This window comes from Lycorma delicatula, chromosome 1 (assembly GCF_047948215.1).
Source record: "Lycorma delicatula isolate Av1 chromosome 1, ASM4794821v1, whole genome shotgun sequence".
Taxonomy (NCBI): Eukaryota; Metazoa; Arthropoda; class Insecta; order Hemiptera; family Fulgoridae; genus Lycorma; species Lycorma delicatula.
The window spans coordinates 27,043,025-27,059,647 of NC_134455.1; the positions used below are offsets into that span (position 1 = coordinate 27,043,025).

A 16,623-nucleotide genomic window follows, 5' to 3' on the forward strand; every position below is an offset into this window, starting at 1 on the left:
CAACATTAAAACTTCACTAATTCAATATATAAGCTAACAACAGCTTCGAAGTGATTTTAGTTTAATAGCAAACTACACCTCTTCAGAACTTTTGAAAAAAGTATTTTTTTAGTTTTTAAACATTATAGTAAGGATGATTACCCTTTTTACACGTTTTGATACTTTAATATAAATACAACACAATTTTATTTTTTAATCTTAAATATTACTTTAATTATTTATTATTTACTGTAAAGATATAGAATTTTGTTATATTACTCGTGGAGAATAACATAATGTAGCGTTTATTTTTTGGTTTATAATGATAACGCCGTAATTTCCATATACCTTCTCGTGTGAAATTAGTCTACCCATGAAATCGAAAATTTCATTATTTACAATCTGAAATTCTATGGTGCCCATATATTTTTTTTTCAACGCTCATATACATATGGTATTCATGTATGGCACTCATATATAGATATATATAGTGCTCGTATATTGTTTTTGATGAAAGCTTTGGAAGTTTATCCTTTCTTTGCGTCTTCATTTTTTTATAGGTTTCTCTTTTACATATTTATAACAATATAAATTATACGATAATTTCCCCCATATGTTTAGCGTGTTTATTTTATTATCAAAGAATTATGGTGAAAAAATAATTATAAAAATAAAAGTAAAAGACCATTTTGGTAGAGTAGAGGTCATTCTTCTTTTTAAGTTTATTAATAATTACTGTCTTTACCTTTTATTAATTATTGTTTTTACCTTTTGTATTTCAGTCCTTTTATTTCATTTATTGACGCCGGCTTTCATAAAAATAATAAAAACTTAATACTCAAACTTCTTTTAAAATCATACTGTTAACATCTAACAAATAACAAACTGATATCACTTTATAAATCACTCTGTAAAAAGTTTTTTAGATTTGTATTTATTAATTTTGAATACGTATCTAAAATTTAATATGTTCCATCATACGTAAATTTTATTAAAAGATAATTTACAAGCCAATATTGTTTGTAAAAAAATTTTGTAAAACAAGATATCTTTATTTGTAAATTACAAATTAACAATATTTGACAAAGAATACGATGAAATAAAGTAACTGTTAAAATTTAGATAATTCGAATGACTGATTATAATTCATATTATTAAAGCAGGGATCTCAGAGATAGTACTGCAATATTGGTGGCAAGACTGGAGTTAACTGTCACTCGACAGGGTCAGGGATGGCTTTGTATGGGCTTATGTTGGGGAAAGGTGGTTTTTAGTTGCTAAGCCTCTCCAGCAGTAGTAAAAGCATCACAGAAGGTTTCTGGATGATATGGTGGTGGCGGTAAGGGGTCACTATAATCATGCTCGGTGATTTAACACCAAGAGCTCAGAAACAGGTGGAGTGACCCTCTATAAGAGAAGGAGACTGCTGGCAGAGGTGATGGCGTCGCTAAACATGGTATGTATCGACATGCAGGGGGTTTCCCCTGCATGTACCTTCTCGAGAGGAGCATCGGAGTCCTTCCTCGACCTGGCATTCGTTTCTGAAGTAATGACGGGTGCTGGGCGATGGTGGGTTCTCGATGAGGAGACGCTCAGCGACCATCGATGTATTGAAGTGGTCGTTGGGCTTCGGGAGGAATGCCAGGAAGAACGGGATGGGCCATGGATTTTTGGTTAACTGGCATTTCCCCCGCCACCACGCCATTCGGTCGCCCTAGAGCATAGACCAAATGTCAGTGCCAAGATACAGTGCAAGATACTGTGCCTCTAAAACAATTTAGCGACCTCGTTACCTAAAAGCTCCTAGTGAGCTATCTATCAGCGTGAGCGGATTAAGCAGGGTGCTATTCACCACCCGCTAATGGCCTATCTGTTCACCTTTTTGGAGGTCTTCAACGGCTGTCTATTTAAAGAAAGTATTCCGATACCATGGAATGTGGCGAGGGTGGTCCTCCTGCCGAGAATGGTTGGGGGAGAGAATGGCCCAGCAACATACAGGCCGGTTTGCTTGCTTGGTAGCCTGGGTAAGCTGTTCGAAATTAGCGAACAGGTTGTAGGAGAAGCTGCGTAGGTCAAGAAGTTTCTTTGATAAACAATATGGCTTTCGAAAGGGCAGAAGTGCAGTGGATGCTGGCCGAAGAGTGATGGAGGTGATGGAGATGTTGGCCCGGGGGTCCAGGCATGTGAGAAGGATTCCCCTGGTCGTCCTTCTGGATGTCGCCAACGCCTTCAAAGCGGTGAGATGGGGGTCATTTTGCGGCAGTTGGAGGGAAGAGGTATCTCGCCGTACCTGCTGAGGATGGTACAAGAGCACCTCAGTGGAAGGTAACTGAGAATTATATCCGAAGAAGGGGTGGAGGTCGTTGTACCCATGCAGAGTGGGGTGTCACAGGGATCAATCCTAGGCCCCATTCTGTGGAACGTGGTTACGACGACCTCCTTCGGAAGGAGTGGCGGCTGACATGAAGTTGCTGGCATACACCGACGATTTGGCGGTGGTGACGACAGCGAAGGAACTGCATAAGATTGTGAGGATTGCAACAGGGACGGCTGAAAAAATTAAGACCTGGCTTCAGGGGCAGAAACCACAACTGCCAGCTAAGAAAACAGAAATCTTATCGATGACAGGAAGACGACGTATACCCTCATTTTCTAGCAAAGTAGACGGGGAGGAGATTACTCCGAAGGATGGAGCCAAGTGCCTAGAAGTGTGGCTCCACAGGTCGAGGGACTTTGCCTTCCATGTGCAAGCAGGTAGCCATGAAGGCAGAGGGAATGTCCTCGACACTGATGAGGCTGATGGCCAATATCGGGGATCCCAGGGCATCTAAGCGCAGGATGTTAGCGTCTACGGTTGTGTATGCGGTGCCGGTATGGTGAGAGGCCCTCAGGACAGAGAAAAATGCCCGGAGGCTGAACAGCATATATAGGAAGTATATATATCAGGGTGGCCCAACTATACAGGAAAGTCTCCCTGGATGCTTCACTAGTGGTGGCGGGAATGCCATTGGCCAAGGAAAGAAAGGACAGGACCACAGAAGGCAAAGAGAAGGCGAGGAGCCGCATGTTTACTGAATTGCAGGAGAGGTAGAGAAATGCAAAATAAAGACATTGGAGCTCTATTTTGATCCCAGAGGTAGCTGCGTGGATCAATACACTACATAGAGAGGTGGACTTCTGGACAGCTGAGTGGCTAACTGGTAACGGGTCTTTGGGGTCTACTTCCGTAGGATTGGAAGGAGCTGTACGGATCAATGTCAGTATTACGAAGAAACGGACACTGTGAATCATGCCTTTTTTGCGTGTCCCAGCGGGAAGGAAGAATTGCCATATGACGGTTTGGAATCGCCGGGGAGAGTCATGCAGTTGATGCTCTCATCTGGTGAGGATTGGACCATGTGTGCTCAGTGGTTTAGAAGAGTGCTCTACCAGAAGCTACTGGAGAAAGAATGTGAGGAGGACATCTCGATTCCAACCTAGGGGAGAAGATCCCGCTACGTAGCGTGTCTGGTCGCTACACCACCCCCTCCGTTCCTTGCCAATAATGGCTTTAACAGCGGTCACCTTCTTGCCCTCTAACTGATCACATGCCACAGTGTTCACTTCGGCCTCGTGAGATGCCATCGATGCAGATGCCCCGAGAGACATCTACATTAGTAATTTCGCCCCAGCAAAATCGCCTTCCGAAGAAGACTCAGACACCTAACAATACTTCATAGCTCTCAAGAAACTAAGCTAAGAGCCTACACGCGGAAGCGTGAACCTCGCGCCGAGTTCTACTTATTAATAAGCCAATTCCGTGAATGTCTCGTAATCAAGGCAAAGAAACAATTTACCACATAAGTGTTGATTGCAACAACGAATATTCAGACCTAGTTCCTTTAATGAACTCAGCTACTAAGCGGTAGACACTAACTTGGGTTACTTAAACAAGTTAAACGGACTCTGGTCTGGTCTACCCGGGAGAGGCGATGCTCGACCCGAACATCATGAAGAAGGCTCGCACCACATTTTGACGGCGGGAGCATTTGCATAGTATTACACAGTGGTCATCCCCTACAGCGTCGATAGGTTGTCAATGATTGGGCTGAGGAGGATATTAAAGGCGAGGCTACTGATGAAAAACTGGTTGAAGAACCAGCTTCAGTAACCTGCTCCGCCTCTTTCATCATCGGCTCAACTATAGCCACCAACCGCCGCTTTGACGAAATACGAATCCGAGTCAAATTAGCGGTCCTTTGCGGAGTCCACGTACGAGTCGTTCAACACATCTATAGTCATATCTTCAGGCGTGAGAACTGATATTTCAACAGTGATTTCAGGTTCTGACTGAGTTTGGCGGATAGTTATTAACTTACTCCCCATTCGGATTTTAATATCGGCCATCTGAAAACATATGCGACTGGGCTAAAAGATCCGCTAAGTATCCGCACTTTAATTAAAAGCTACGCGAGTGCTTTGTTAACACTGCTAGGTATCTGCACTCAGAGTTAAAAAATTTCCACCCACCTTGCGAGTAGTTGTACTAGTAGTAGTAGTAATAGTAGTAGCAGCAGCAGTAGTAGTATTACGAATAATTCACTTCGGCTAAATATGCTGCGGATAGGAAACCGATCACTTTATATACTAATTTCTTCACCACCACCATTTCCCCCACTACATGTAACCAAATATTTTCCCAGGAATTTTTTTAATTTTTTACAGGAATTTTTAAAAAATCTTATTCCACGAATTTTTTTTAATTTTTGATTTATTACCCATGATATGACCTTTGACCTTTTACCCTGACCTTTGACCCCTCGGAATTGACCAAGGGTCGTGGTCAAGGTCAATGTTCAAGGTTAAACTTGCGCCAGACTCCCATTTCTATCCTACTAATGTCCTAGACTTAATGTGGGCTTTTTGAAAATTAGATAAACAAACGGCAAAAATTATTTCTGCTTAATTACTATATTGCATACGATTCATGTATTTATTTTTTACATACAAAAAATAAATCCTTATTAGGATAATTACATTATTTATCGATTTGGAATAATTCAGCGAATTACACACACTATGGATTTTATATATATATATATATATATATATATATATATATATAAATATGATTTCACTTATATTAAACAACTTCATTAATAATAATGCTGATATTACGCAAGTGCTGTCATCATATTACAGCAAAATAAACAATAGATTCATACAATAAAAAACAGCCTAAAAAGTTAAAAATAATATTTTTCAATATATAGTGACATGACGTTAACTTTTTATTCCTACTTAGCCTCCGGGAAACACCGTCAGGTATTGCTTCAGAGGATGAATGAGGATGATATGTATGAGTGTAAGTGAAGTGTAGTCTTGTACAGTCTCAGATCGACCATTTTTGAGATGTGTGGTTAATTGAAACCCAACCGCCAAAGAACACCAATATCCACAATCCAGTATTCAAATCCGTATAATAGTAACTGTCTTTGGAATGGAATGGAATGCAAAGTTGGCGGGAGTTTATTTCTCCCTACTTATCGCAGAACCTGGACAGAGTCCCTTGCTGCTGGATGATTCTAATCGGGCTTGTTTTTTTGTAAGAGGGTTATTTTAAATGGCGGGTCTAATTTTTCAATTTTTGTTTAATTTTTAGTGATTTTAAGACGGATTTAGTTGCATTCCAATCCGTTGTTGAACCAGCGTTATCGAACCCATTTTATGGGCCGACCGCGGAAGGCTAGGCTTATGAAGCCTGTCCTCCCGACGTAATTCCCCTTCAGACCGTCTACTGAAGTCCTTTCGGTGCTAACGCTTCATAGGCTAGCAGGAATACGCCACAACGGGGCACTAACTATAAGGAGGGAGCAATGCGACCCCTACTCCGGAGGAGTCGCAATTGCTGGTTTATTTTACTCTACTTGTAAGTTTTTTTAAAAAAGGAGAGGTTGTGTAGAAGCTCTTCATCCGCTTCTGCTATGGCTGCCCTTCAGGACGCATCTCTGCTGGGCTCTGTTCCGGACTCCAGTCCGTGATGTTGAGACGGGTAGTGGGTCTTCCTTCTTCTTCATCTTCTTCTTCTCCCTCTTCTTCTTCCGAAGACCTCTTCATTCTTCTTTGGCCTGCACTTTCCAAGAATTGGTAGTAACCGAAGTTATATACCGTTAACCTTGAAATTCCCGAGGCCCCGAAGGGCTGAACGGGGGAAAGTGCAGATTTCTTCCTTCTTCCGTGCTGTCCGTGGCTGCTGGGCAGGTGGCTGCTGGGCTTGTGACTGCTGGGCTGATGGGTGCTGGGCTCGTTCCCTCTTTCTTCTTTCTTGAAAGGAAAGGTAATAGGGAACTTACAAAATGGTGATACCTATTCGCGATCGCGGTTTTGGGGCGGCGGTTTTCTTAGAAGAAGTAAACAGAAATTATTCACTCTACGTAATTATTAACCTTCAGACACACGTGTGTCCGGGAAGGGATTGGGGGGACTGCCTTTACTAGGATTTAAACGTTGGAACTCTCGACTTCGAGACATTACGTTAACTGGATAAATTCTTATTGAAATCCTGTTTTCTCGTTTTGCAATTCGTGTAAACAGATTTTTTTTTACATCGGAAAGCGTAACCACATTTCAGGTAAAACGAAAATATGTAAAACAAAATTAACTTTTAAAAAACAAAATAAAATCTATTTAAAACTTCGAATTTTTGAAGATTGTACCAAATTAAGGATTAGTGGTTTTAAATTTTCGCTGTCAATTGTCAAAATTTAAACACGAGACGGGAAAAAAATTCCCCCAGTAAGTCATTATTATAAAATTTTGTTTTTGTTTCATTTTGATAATAAGGACCATCGTTTTAGGATGTTATAAATTTAAAAATTTTTAAATTTATAAAGTTAAAAAAGAAAAATAAATAAATTTTTATAGTTCAAATAAAAATGTGAATATTAGAAAGATCAGTTATGTATTTGGTCCATTTTTTGTTAGCAGTATTTTATTATTTTTCAAAAAATTAAATTAAGTTTGCTAATTAATTATTTAACATACTCTTTTATTGAGGAGATAGTTTCAGGAATATGTTTTAAAATAACGTTTTATTCAGTATCTAAAAGAACTATTTTTCAATTCTTAATTGATATTTATCTATTGAAAATAATTAAAAATATTTTTATGATTAAGTCTAAAAATATCAAAAAATATTTCGGATTTTTTTTTTAAGTGCACCCTTCGGGAGAAGATCTAGAACTACTAACGACTTAGAAAAACTCATCTTTAAATAAATATTAAATCGTAGAATAAGTACTATGATTCTTATTATCCATTTGGCTGTTAAAGAAAAATTAATAATTTTATTAGTTGTAGCCAATCGGCTTAAAATCAAGTGAAAGTGAGTTAATTTCTTGGTTCCATAATATTTTATTTAATAGTATCCTACGATACTAAATAATTCTGTCTGTTTAAATAAAGGAAGTTAACTAATTTCAAAGCAACGTCCTACTTATACAAAACTAATGTAATCGTGACGAATCTTTAACGATTTTTTTTCACTCTTTTAAGAAGGAATACACACTAATAAAATACTCCGACACTAAAGAACTGAGTTTCTAATTTAACAATAAAACGAAAATCATATGAAATTGTATATTTTTTATGTTTAATGATTGTATTTTTAATACAATTATTTAATTTTAATCAGTTAGTCATTCTTTTTTAAGATCACATTATTACTAATATCAACTTTAAAAATGGTTAATATATTAAAATATTTATCTTTCAATATTAACAACATATAAAAATAACAAGGTAAACTTACGATCTGATCAAAAAACTTACCTTAAATTAATATTAAACAACTATAACAATTTCATAGAAAATCATTCCCCCTCTATGAATCATGAGACCTTGCCGTTGGTGAGTGGGGTTGAGTGCTCAGTGATACAGAGTAGCTGGACCGAAGGTGCAACCATATCGGAGAGGTATCTGTTGAGAGCCAGACTAAGGAATGATTCCTGAAAGTGGGCAGCAGCTCTTTCAGTAGTTGTTAAGGGCGTAAGTCAGGACGACTTAAACGGCCATATCAACATACTCAGTCCTCTGAGTCCTGCGCAGCTGAAAGCAATGGAAAACTACAGCTGCTTTTTTTTCCAAGAAAATATAGCTCTCTGCATTTTCATATTGCAATAATGGATGCCCCTTCCTTGGTAAAGTATTCCGGAGGTAAACTAGTCCCCCGTTCGGAGATCCGTGTGGGGACTACTAAGGAAGGGGTCACCAGAAAATTAAAAAATAACATTCTACGAGTCGGAGCGTGGAATGTTAGAAGTTTTAAAAAGATTCATAGGTTAGGAAATTTAAAGAGGGAATTAGGTAGGATAAATGTAGATTTAGTATGAATTAGTGAGGTTAGGTGGGAAGAGGAAAACGACTTTTGGTCAGGTTATTTTAGAATAATTAGCTCAGCTTCAAGTAATGGGCAGGCAGGAGTAGGTTTCGTAGTGAAGAAGAAGATAGGGAGAAGAGTAAAGAATTTCAAAATGCATAGCGATAGAATCATTGCAATAAGGATGACATCAAAACCTAAACCGACAACGATTGTTAACGTCTATATGCCTAAAAGCGCCCATGATGATGATGAGGTAGAGTGTGTATACAAAGAAATTGATGAAGCAACTAAACACATAAAAGGAGATGAAAATTTAATAATAGTTGCGGATTGGAATGAAATCATTAGAAAAGGCAAGGAAGGAAATATAGTGGGGGAATACGGCCTGGGCAAAAGGAATAAAAGAAGGAATCGACTTATAGAGTTTTGCACGAAGTATAATTTAGTAATTGCCAAAACCCAATTTAAAAATCATAATAGAAGAATATACACATGGAAAAAGCCAGGCGATACTACAAGGTATCAGATAGATTATATCATGGTTAAGCGACGATTTAGAAATCAACTCGTTGACTGCCAAACTTATCCTGGAGCAGACATTGATAACGACCATAATTTAGTGGTAATGAAATGTAGATTGGGGTTTAAAAACTTGAAGAAAAGGTGTCACATGAATTGGTAGAATTTAGAGAACCTTGATGAAGAGGAGGTAAAGAAGATTTTTCAGAAGGACATTGCAAGAGGTCTGAGAAAAAAGATAAAGTAGAAAATGTAGAAGAAGAATGGGAGAATGTTAAAAAGGAAATTCTTAAATCAGCAGAAGTGAACTTAGGCGGAACAAAGGGAACTGGTAGAAAACCTTGGGTTTCAGACGATATATTGCAGCTGATGGATGAACGTAGAAAATATAAGAATGCTAGGGATGAAGAAAGTAAAAAAACTAACGGCAATTAAGAAATACTATAAACAGGAAGTGCAAACTAGCGAAAGAAGACTGGATTAAAGAAAAGCATTCAGAAGTGGAAAGAGAAATGAACATTGTAAAAGAGATGGAGCATACAGGAGTTAAGGAAAATTTTGGGGTGCATAAATTAAAATCTAATAATGTGTTAAACAAACATGGTATACCGATTTACAACACGAAAGGTAAAGTCGATAGGTGGGTGGAATATATTGAAGAGTTATATGGAGGAAATGAATTATAAAATGGTGTTGTAGAGGAAGAAGAGGAAGTTAAAGAGGATGAAATGGGAGAAATAATACTGAAATGTGAATTTAAGAGGTCATTAAAAGAATTGAATGGCAGAAAGGCTCCTGGAACATACGGAATACCTGTAAAGTTCCGTCAGACTTCGAAAAAAAGTGCTATAGTCATGATACCAAAGAAAGCAAGAGCAGATAAATGTGAAGAATACAGAACAATTAGTTTAACTAGTCATACATCAAAAATCTTAACTAGAATTCTATACAGAAGAATTGAGAGGAGAGTGGAAGAAGTGTTAGGAGAAGACCAATTTGGTTTCAGGAAAAGTATAGTGACAAGAGAAGCAATTTTAGGCCTCAGATTAATAGTAGAAGGAAGATAAAGAAAAACAAACCAACATACTTGGCATTTATAAACCTAGAAAAGGCAATCGATAACGTAAACTGGAATAAAATTTCAGCATTTAAAAAAAATTAGGGTTCAAATATTGGGATAGAAGAATGATTACTAACATTTACAGGAACCAAACAGCAACAATAGTAATTGAAGAACATAAGAAAGAAGCCGTAATAACAAAAGGAGTCCGACAAGGATGTTCCCTATCCCCGTTACTTTTTAATCTTTATATAGAACTAGGTTAATGATGTTAAAGCATAATCCGGAGTAATAGTTCAAGGTGAAAAGTTAAAGATGCTACAATTTTCTGATGACATAGTAATTCCAGCTGAGAGTAAAAGCGATTTAGAAGGGACAATGAACGGTATGGATGAAGTCCTACGCAAGAACTACCTCATGAAAATAAACAATAACAAAACGAAAGTAATCAAATTCAATAGAAATAACGAAGATGTACCACTGAATGTAAAAATATGAAGAGAAAAGATTATGGAGGTAGAAGAATTTTTTTATTTGGAAAGTATAATTACTAAAGATGGACGAAGCAGGAGCGATATAAAATGCCGAATAGTTCATGCGAAACGAGCCTTCAGTCAGAAATATAATTTGTTTACATCAAAAATTAATTTAAATGTCAAGAAAAGATTTTTGAAAGTATATATTTGGAGTGTCGCTTTATATGGAAGTGAAACTTGGTCGATCGGAGTACCTGAGAAGAAAAGATTAGAAGCTTCTGAAATGTGGTGTATAGGATAATGTTAAAAATCAGATGGGTAGATAAAGTGACAAATGAAGAGGTATTGCGGCAAATAGATGAAGAAGGAGAATTTGGAAAAATATAGTTAAAAGAAGAGACAGACTTATAGGCCACATACTAAGGCATCCTGGAATAGTCGCTTTAATATTGGAAGGACAGGTAGAAGGGAAAAATTGTGTAGGCAGGCCACGTTTGGAATATGTAAAACAAATTGATAGGGATGTAGATGTAGGGGGTATAAGGAAATGAAATGTCTAGCACTAGAAAGGGAATCTTGGAGAGCTGCATCAAACCAGTCAAATGACTGAAGACAAAAAAAGAAGAAAATCATTGAAGATTACTGGGACGGTATATAATCCTCGTAACTAAATAATGTGAATGAAAAATAGGTAAAAAATTAATATTTCAGGTGATATTTAAAAAATTCAAAAGGAGATATTCTTAAGATATTCCTTAATATTAGATATCGCTTACATCTATTTTTCATGTAGGCTAAAAAATTTTCCATCATTTAATAATTTTATTAATTAATACTAAGCTTGCAAATGATATCACTAACGGTCTGAATAATCTTCAATCTTTACACTGAAGCTTTGGAAAGTTTCTTACTATGGGACACAAAGAATAAAAGAAAATATTATTTACACTATAGTATTTTATTAAATCTTATTAATATACTGTATTTAACTGTTAAAAGTTGCAACATGATAAGCCTTAAATTTTTATATTTTTAACTTACCTTCCCGTGTAATCTTCTGGATAGGGTACGATGTACCCTTCGGGAGAAGGTCTAGCACTATTACCAACCCAGAAAAACGCATCTGTAAATAAATAACAAAATCATAACATAAGTATAGTCATTTTTATTATCAGTTTAGCTGTTAAAGAAAATAAATATATATTTGTTAAAAAATTAAGTAGCATAACATTTTAATTCGAGGAGTATGTGACTTGGGTGGATGGATTGCACGATCGGGTAAATGTCTAAATGCGAACATAATTTTTAATACTAAGGATGACTGTTGGTTCCTAGTGGTGAGCAGCAGATAACATTAATTTGAACACCATGTCATCCGACTTGAGTTTTGGACTTGCGGTGATAATAGTCGTCGTTATCGTTTAGGGTAAACAGGAAGGTTCCATTTTCAAACCCGAGTCATCAAGTACCTTGGCTTGATTTGTAAGACGTGTCCTTTACCTCAATCTCGTCAGGCTAAACCTGGACTCCAATGTTACATGTGGGTACTTCATGGCCGGGTTAGCCGTTTTTCACTGATTTTTATCAGCAGAGCTGCTTTGTCTTACAAATTTATTTGGCTGGGCGAGTGTCTACATCGAGTTCGGTATGTGGCCAGTCTTATGTAGCGCATCAGATTGAATTTAAAGTTATTTTGGATCAAGACGTTTTCAGCAAGATTATTTTTCTCTCACTCAGTAAAGCCTCTAAGAATATAGGGGGAATGATTATCATGTGCCTTGAGCGATGACCTGAATGCGTGATCGACTTTAATTTGAGGTAGGTGCCGGTGGAGTTATATCATTGAATTTTGATCAAATGTATAGTAAGGGGTTAAGTTCCTAAAAATGATAGCCAAAGGTCATTATTTTAGGTTTGGAGCAGCGGATAATCTCACTTAACCTTAGAGCCTAGGGACAGATCATTTTTCGTAAATCGCTCCTTGATTTAAGTATGAGCCACTAGTAGTTCTGCAAAACATTCTGACGGTATAATGGAAAGCGAAATGTGCGTTCTCACTGTTTCATAGAAGGTTTAGAGTACAATAACAGATCAGAAGTATGTTTTGCAAAGGTTTTAGAGAAATTCCTAAGAAACTGCCGTACATTTGATCCACCAGCCTAACTAATTCAGTAATCTGGATTCTCAAACTCAATGCTATATTGTAAAGTAGGGTTAGATATTACATATATAATTGGATTTGGACATGAAATCCTGTTTTACTAATTCAATTTTTAAAATTTAATGTTTTTTACGTGTGAAAATTGTCTGAAGGTACACGCGCGCGCGCGCAAACACACACACAAATATAAAAACCCGCGTTATATGATTATTTGTTTTTTCCGTCGCAGTCAGGGAATGTTTAGTCGGTCAGCGGGTCTCCTTCCCGTCCAGCCAGGGTCTCTGCCCCCTGAACCCACCTCTTTTCATTAAACTCATGCTTTTAAGAATATATATCGAGAGATATCGTCTACATCAATACCAACATCTTCAGACAGTTATTATTTGGTTAAATATTAAATTATATTAAATTACAGTACATTAAATAAATTATTAAAATATTAAATTATTCAATAATATTAAATTATATTATGGAACTAATAACATATAAAAATTCCCGGGAGAAATAATAAATTGTGAAATTCTCAGCGAAATCGGCTAAGTAGTTTGAGTTATTAGGGCACACACAAAACGAAGATTGTCTTTTATTTATGTAGACTACACGAATTATTTCATAATGACTAGTTTTCTTCTCTTAAAATCTGTAGCAACATTTAAAATTGCTAGTAAGGTGAACACAATTATAGAAAATATTTATTTAGAGTTTTGCATGATATTGCGTATACATGATATTGTATCAATGCATTTCTTATTTAGATCTATTCTATTCCAGATCTATTAGTTTGGAAAACGTATATGCTAAATGAAATTAAAAAATCACCACAATTTGTTAAATCCACGTTATAAAACAATATAAATACAAAGGATATAAACCCTCTTTCTAATTACGGTAACTATAAAAAGTCTGTAGGCTTTTACATATATTACATACATTTTTGAACAATGTTATGTGATGTACTTTATTTTCTACCAGACCATTAGTGTGATGGCTTAGAGCAAATATTAGTCCGAATCATGATCTAGTGAATTATAAAGCAACAGATTTTTCATAATTATTACATAATATCAGAATAATCAATTTATGCGGAAGGGCGAGAGGGTGCTCGATTTTCGGGTCCGCCATCATTGTTTTCTCCTCTGGTTTTTCGATTTTTCTTAAAAAAATTGCCAAATATCTCTCCAACGGTAGGATTTAAACAAAAATGTAGGAATATATTTTATTTAAAATTAAATCAATTAAAGTTTGCCCAGTACCGCATTTTTAGCTTTAATAGTCTTTTTTTTTTCTTTTTCCTGTTTAGCCTCCGGTAACTACCGTTTAGATAATACTTCAGAGGATGAATGAGGATGATATGTATGAGTGTAATTGAAGTGTAGTCTTGTACATTCTCAGTTCGACCATTCCTGAGATGTGTGGTTAATTAAAAACCCAACCACCAAAGAACACCGGTATCCACGATCTAGTATTCAAATCCGTGTAAAAATAGCTGGCTTTACTAGGACTTGAACGCTGGAACTCTCGACTTCCAAATCAGCTGATTTGGGAAGACGCTTTCACCACTAGACCAACCCGGTGGGTTAGCATTAATAGTCTGCAAAATGCAAACTTTTAAAATTTTGACTTTTTAAAAATTTTCAAACTTTTCTACAAAAATGGTAGAATATCGCCCCAATGGTAGGAATTACAGCAAAAAGTGAAGTAATATTTTTTATTGAAAATTAAATTTTCTACAATTTTTGCTCAAAACCGTTTTTTTTTTTTTTGCTTTAATATTTTGCGGAATACCAGCTTTTTAATTTAAATATTAAATAAACATTATAGGTTCTTATAATAACTAAAATAAACAAAAATAGCTTCATTATAGATCATTTATTTGACTGTATGACAAATTTTTAAATTATATTGATACATAGAAAACAATTAGAACAAAAGTCTTGTTTTTATAATAACAGATAATTTGCTTACAGTTCCCTGTCCAGTGACCTTTGCAGTGACAAAGAGATGTGCATGTAAGTGCAATATTTTTAAAACAACATTTAGAGCATCATTCTGTTAAGTCACCGCATTACATACCCTTTTAAAATCTTTAATTTATACACTGCATCGTCACTGTTAGATTTTACCATGTACAGAATTTTAGAGTTAAAAGATTTTTTCCCTCCATACAATGTCACCATGAATCGTTTTCTATATGTCTTCAATATTTTAAAACTTAGAGTCCTTACAAATGTTTAATAAAATTTCATTTTGTTTATCTTTTATTTAAAGGTTAGAATTACCTTGCATTTATTCAAGAAAATTTATTTCAAATAGTTTTAAAAAAATTCTTTGATTTTCAAATTATTTAGTTAAATTAATGGAATTTTTATAAGCTTGAATAATTATTTTCTATCTGTTTTTACAGGTTAGCTTAAATATTAAAAATAATACTTTAAAAACATCCTATTCGATTTACAGCGTCTAATGTTGGTAAGTTAGATAGACCAACAGAAGATGCTGAAGAAAAAGGAGAACAGATGTAACTAGAGGACATCGAATAAATGATTATCAATAAACGCATTAAATGTTTATTAGAATCACAGATACTGTATTTTAAAAGATTTTGAAAAACATTAGTCTTGCGTTAAAATATACATATTTCCTCTCACCAGTGTTACCATCCAAAATTAGCAGTTTTAATTATTTGTAAACTTATGTACATTAATGTTACACAAACAAATTATTAAAATTAGCAACAGCTTATATCTAATATTAAAAAATGAAAACTGAATTATATAATATTCCCTAGAAATTATTTATGAAAAATATCATTTCACTGATAATTTTACAAATTAAATAAACAACGAACACCGATTAATTTATAACAGTAGAAGTGATGTTATTTCAGCTACATTCTCACGTAAAAAATTTACGTAATTTTGAAACAAAAGATTCAATAATATAAAATTTTATAATCATTTACAAATGTAAACGACCTTTTTCTCACACATAATTTTAAACAATAAAAAATATGAATATTCCCGAGGATTTTTTGTTGTTTTTATTAGATGTTGCAAAATGAATTTTAGGAATGGAAGTAACTGTAATAATTTACGATAAAGAAAACACATTTATTTATTGTTTAAATTATGGAATCAATATTTTTAAAAAAATTACGTAATTTAGTGAAAAAAAACGTTGTAACTTTGTATTATTTCACGCGTAATTTTAATTTAAATAAACCGTTAAATAAAATAAGTACATGTTGTCGCTTTTGTTTAATTTAACACACACACATACGCACGCGCACACACACACACACTCACACACACACACACACACACACAGACAGACAGAGAGAGAGTGAATACTAACTCGTTATTATCCCACGCTTTCACTGTAAAATTAATCAAGTGTTAGATTATAATGCATAGCGGCAGCTTAGAACACTTTTGTACTGATGAATAAGTAACCTTTAGGTAAATTCAAATTAAATACACTCAACCGGCACAAATGTAGCAGTGTTATATAATAATATTGTCCTAATATGTTTATAGACACAATTATTTTTTTAATTAAAATTCTTGTAAAATACTGGATAAAAAAGAATTTAATAGTACCATAATTTATTACGTATTACTTCATATTCATTTCATCAATTTAATCTTAACATTTAATTAAAAAAAAAAAAAACAACGTAATGATTTTTCAAACAGTTTTTTATTATAGCACAGAACTTCAGCTATACCAAATTGGATTAACACTCATGACTGTGTTGAAATTACATTTTTAAAACCCTTTTTGTTTTAAAAATAGAAAGTTTCAAGATATATTTAATTTTTTGTTAACATCCAAAATTTCAATCAATACAAGTTAAATAAATATTATTGTTTATAGGTAATGCCGATCGTAATTTCAATGTACGAGTATGTATAATTATTTCCAAAAACATTTAAATTTCAGAGTAAGAATTCTATAGTGAACAATTTTTAATGTACTCGTAATTGGTTCCTTGTTTTTTAGAAAGGCAGATGAACTTACAAATACAGAATGTCACAAATAAAACGCAACCCAACCTTATATTGGTAGG

General features: G+C 34.9%; 1 protein-coding gene across 1 annotated transcript in view; it reads right to left on the reverse strand.

Annotated features, from left to right (window-relative positions):
- LOC142318065 (protein Skeletor, isoforms B/C) overlaps positions 1–16,623 on the reverse strand; it is a 395,343-nt gene that overhangs the window by 204,374 nt on the left and 174,346 nt on the right. Inside the window, exon 3 of the mRNA XM_075354590.1 lies at positions 11,435–11,516. Coding sequence (XP_075210705.1) covers positions 11,435–11,516 — 82 coding nt within the window. The remainder of the gene's footprint in view (positions 1–11,434; positions 11,517–16,623) is intronic.